The sequence below is a fragment of the Elephantulus edwardii genome, unplaced genomic scaffold (genome assembly GCF_000299155.1).
Source record: "Elephantulus edwardii isolate Elephantulus edwardi_28Jun2011 unplaced genomic scaffold, EleEdw1.0 scaffold00083, whole genome shotgun sequence".
Taxonomy (NCBI): Eukaryota; Metazoa; Chordata; class Mammalia; order Macroscelidea; family Macroscelididae; genus Elephantulus; species Elephantulus edwardii.
In genome coordinates this window covers 6,996,645-6,999,437 of record NW_006399833.1, presented here as the reverse complement: position 1 = coordinate 6,999,437, position 2,793 = coordinate 6,996,645, and the positions used below count along the sequence as shown (strand labels likewise).

Genomic DNA, 2,793 nt, shown 5'->3' with positions numbered 1-2,793 from the left:
GCACGACCTCCTTCTCCTCCTGTTCGCCGCAGGCGCTCATCCCAGTAGTCTTTGGCCATGGCTGCTGGGCACGGGCCGCCGGCGGCTCAGGAGGCGGCGGAGGCGGCATCCAGCTCAACCGGCCATGATCTCGGCCACTGCAGGCGATGCCCCCGGACTCGTTGGCTCTGGCTCGAATCTGAGTGCGCAAGGTTTGTGGGTCAGCCCCGACTCCTCGAGGAAACACAACAGATCCAGAGGCCAAACAACCAACAGCCCAACTGCCGGCACCCCATTTACTGTATTAATCTATATCATTTAGTGTCTTCCTGTCCTGCACTATCCCTCCACCCTTTCGAGCATGACGTCCTTCTCTAAGGACTGGTCCCTCCTGGCCACGTGCCCAAAGTATGAGAGACAGAGCTTCAAAATCCTAGCCTCCAAGGAGAAACTTGGTTTCACCCTTTCAAAGACAGACCTATTTGTTTTCTTGGCAGTTTATGGTATGTTCAATACGCTTCTCCAGCACCACAACTCAAAGGCTTTGATTCTTCTGTCATCCTTAGTCGTTGTCCAGCTCTCTGATGCATAGCAAGTAATTGCGAAGACCATGACCTGGATAAGGCACATCTTAGTCTCTAGACGGACCTTGTCGCTTTTCAGTACTCTGGAGAGGTCCCTGATAGCTGACTTTCTCAATGCAATCCGTCTTTTGATTTCCTGGCTGCTGATACCAAGAGTGTTGATTGTCGAGCCAAGTAAACTAAAGCTGTTAACAATTCCAGTCTCTTCACCATCTACCATGCTATCAATTGATGCAGTGGTAAGAATCTTTGTTTTCTTGATTTTGCATTTCTTTTTTTTTTTTTTATACAACAGCTTCACTGATTTTGCATTTCAATCCATATTTAAGACTAGTCCTTGACCTTCTGCAGCAAGCGCTTCAGGTCCTTCTCAGTTTCAGCAAGCAGCTTGTGTCATCTGCATAAAGCAGGTTGTTGATGAGTCTTCCTCCAATCCTGATGCCACATTCCTCCTCATAAAGGAGGAGTGTATCTTTGTATCTTCATGCTCACCAGTACACTAGAATATATGTTATTTTTTGTAGTGATTATATGTTCTTATAAATTACAATTTATTTAATGAGTGTATGGGTAGGAAAGTCTTCCCCAGGCTTGATTCTAAGCAGCTGTTGTTATTGTATGCTGCTGACTGGGACTCCTTTCTAAACAGCTACAACATAGCAATTATAGTAAGCATTCCCATTTGTGAATTGGCTATATGCTATTATACAAAGGTTAAGAATCAGCAAGGTCTGGATTTGGATCTTTCTTCTACCATTAAGTAGTTCTCATAGTGTAGTGCGGGACCCATCAGGCTGCTAACTAAACAGCTGGCAGTTTTAATCCATCAGATGCTCTGTGGGATATAAGAGGGATGTCTCCTCCTATAAAGATTCATAGCATCAGAAACTCAATGGAGGCTTAGTTGGAACCAACTCAAAGACAGTGTATAAGCATCAATTTTATCATTTTCAAAAGGATGATGTTTATAGTACTGGTTTCCATAATTATTGTGAGGTCAGCTGAGCCATTAATACAGGTAAGATTCTTAGTACAGTTTTAAAAACTCACTACCTTGTTCTGACTCAAAGCTGACCTTCCAGTGGATTTCCAGAGGCTGTAAATTGCATGGGAGAAGATTGCTCACATTTCTCCTGAGGACCTACTGGTGGATTCAAAGCGGCAGAGAGGTGCCTTCTTAGGTTAGCAGCACAACGCCCTATGGATGGGATCACCAGAGCAGCTTGGCACACAGTAAGTGCTACGCAAACATTCATGATTTCATTTATTATCTCATTCAAGCCTCACAATAACCATGCAATGTAGGTGTTGTCTTTTATAAATTAGAATGCTGAGGATCCAGCCAAGGATCAATAATAATTTGCTAAAGGATTGCACGCTGCTGGTGCAATGCTTAAAGCACTTGGCTGCTAATTGAAAGATTGAGGGTTCAAACCCACCTGGTGATTTTTCAGGAGAAAAGACCTGCCAAGCTGCTTATGTAAAGATTATGGCCTTGGAAATCCTATGGGGAAGTTCTCTGTTTTACAGGGTTGCTATGAGTCAGAATGGACTTGACAGCACTTGACAACAAAATGATCACACAGCTAGTGACAGGGCCCCTATTTACCTCTACATCTCTCTGACTGTGAGCTCAGAACCATTTTTGTCCTAGGCTGTTGCTCCAGGTGTTTAGTTGGCTAATAAGCAGTATGGGGACAGAAAAAAGGCTTGGAGGTGTTCTTAGTCTACCAACAATTATGTGAGACCATGTTAGCGGGATGGACGCAATCTATTACAGTAATCAGATACCAACAGAATACATAATATCTAGGTGGTTATAGGTCTCATTTCTATTGCATGATATGTAGACATTTGTCTTCTTCAAGGTGTAGTTTGGGGGACACAAAGGGTCGATCTAGTCTCAAATCAAACTCTTCATATCCTTCAAACATAAAATATGTCTGAAATGCCATGACAAATTTAGTGAACCATTCCTTTCAGTTCTCGTATTCTAGCTGTTTCCAATGCACCAACTCCAAGAGACAAGAGGCATCATTTCAATAATGAATTTGTAGTTAGCACACTTTACTTAAAATCAGAGTTAAGCCTAGAGGAATTAATCCTAGGGCAAAGAAATTTGGATGGGATGGGAAAGATTTGGGAGAAGAAAGTATGTTGTTGTTGTTGTTATGTGCTGTCGAGTCGCTTGTGATTCATAGCGACCCTATGTACAACAGCCCTAAACTCC

The 2,793-nt window shown here is 43.1% G+C and overlaps 1 protein-coding gene across 1 annotated transcript in view; it reads right to left on the bottom strand.

Moving 5' to 3' along the window:
* The window catches only part of LOC102862842 (cyclin-dependent kinase 16-like), a 34,736-nt gene that overhangs the window by 27,577 nt on the left and 4,366 nt on the right, over positions 1–2,793 (bottom strand). The window contains exon 2 of the mRNA XM_006889952.1: positions 8–213. Within this exon, the coding sequence (XP_006890014.1) occupies positions 8–213 (206 nt within the window). The remainder of the gene's footprint in view (positions 1–7; positions 214–2,793) is intronic.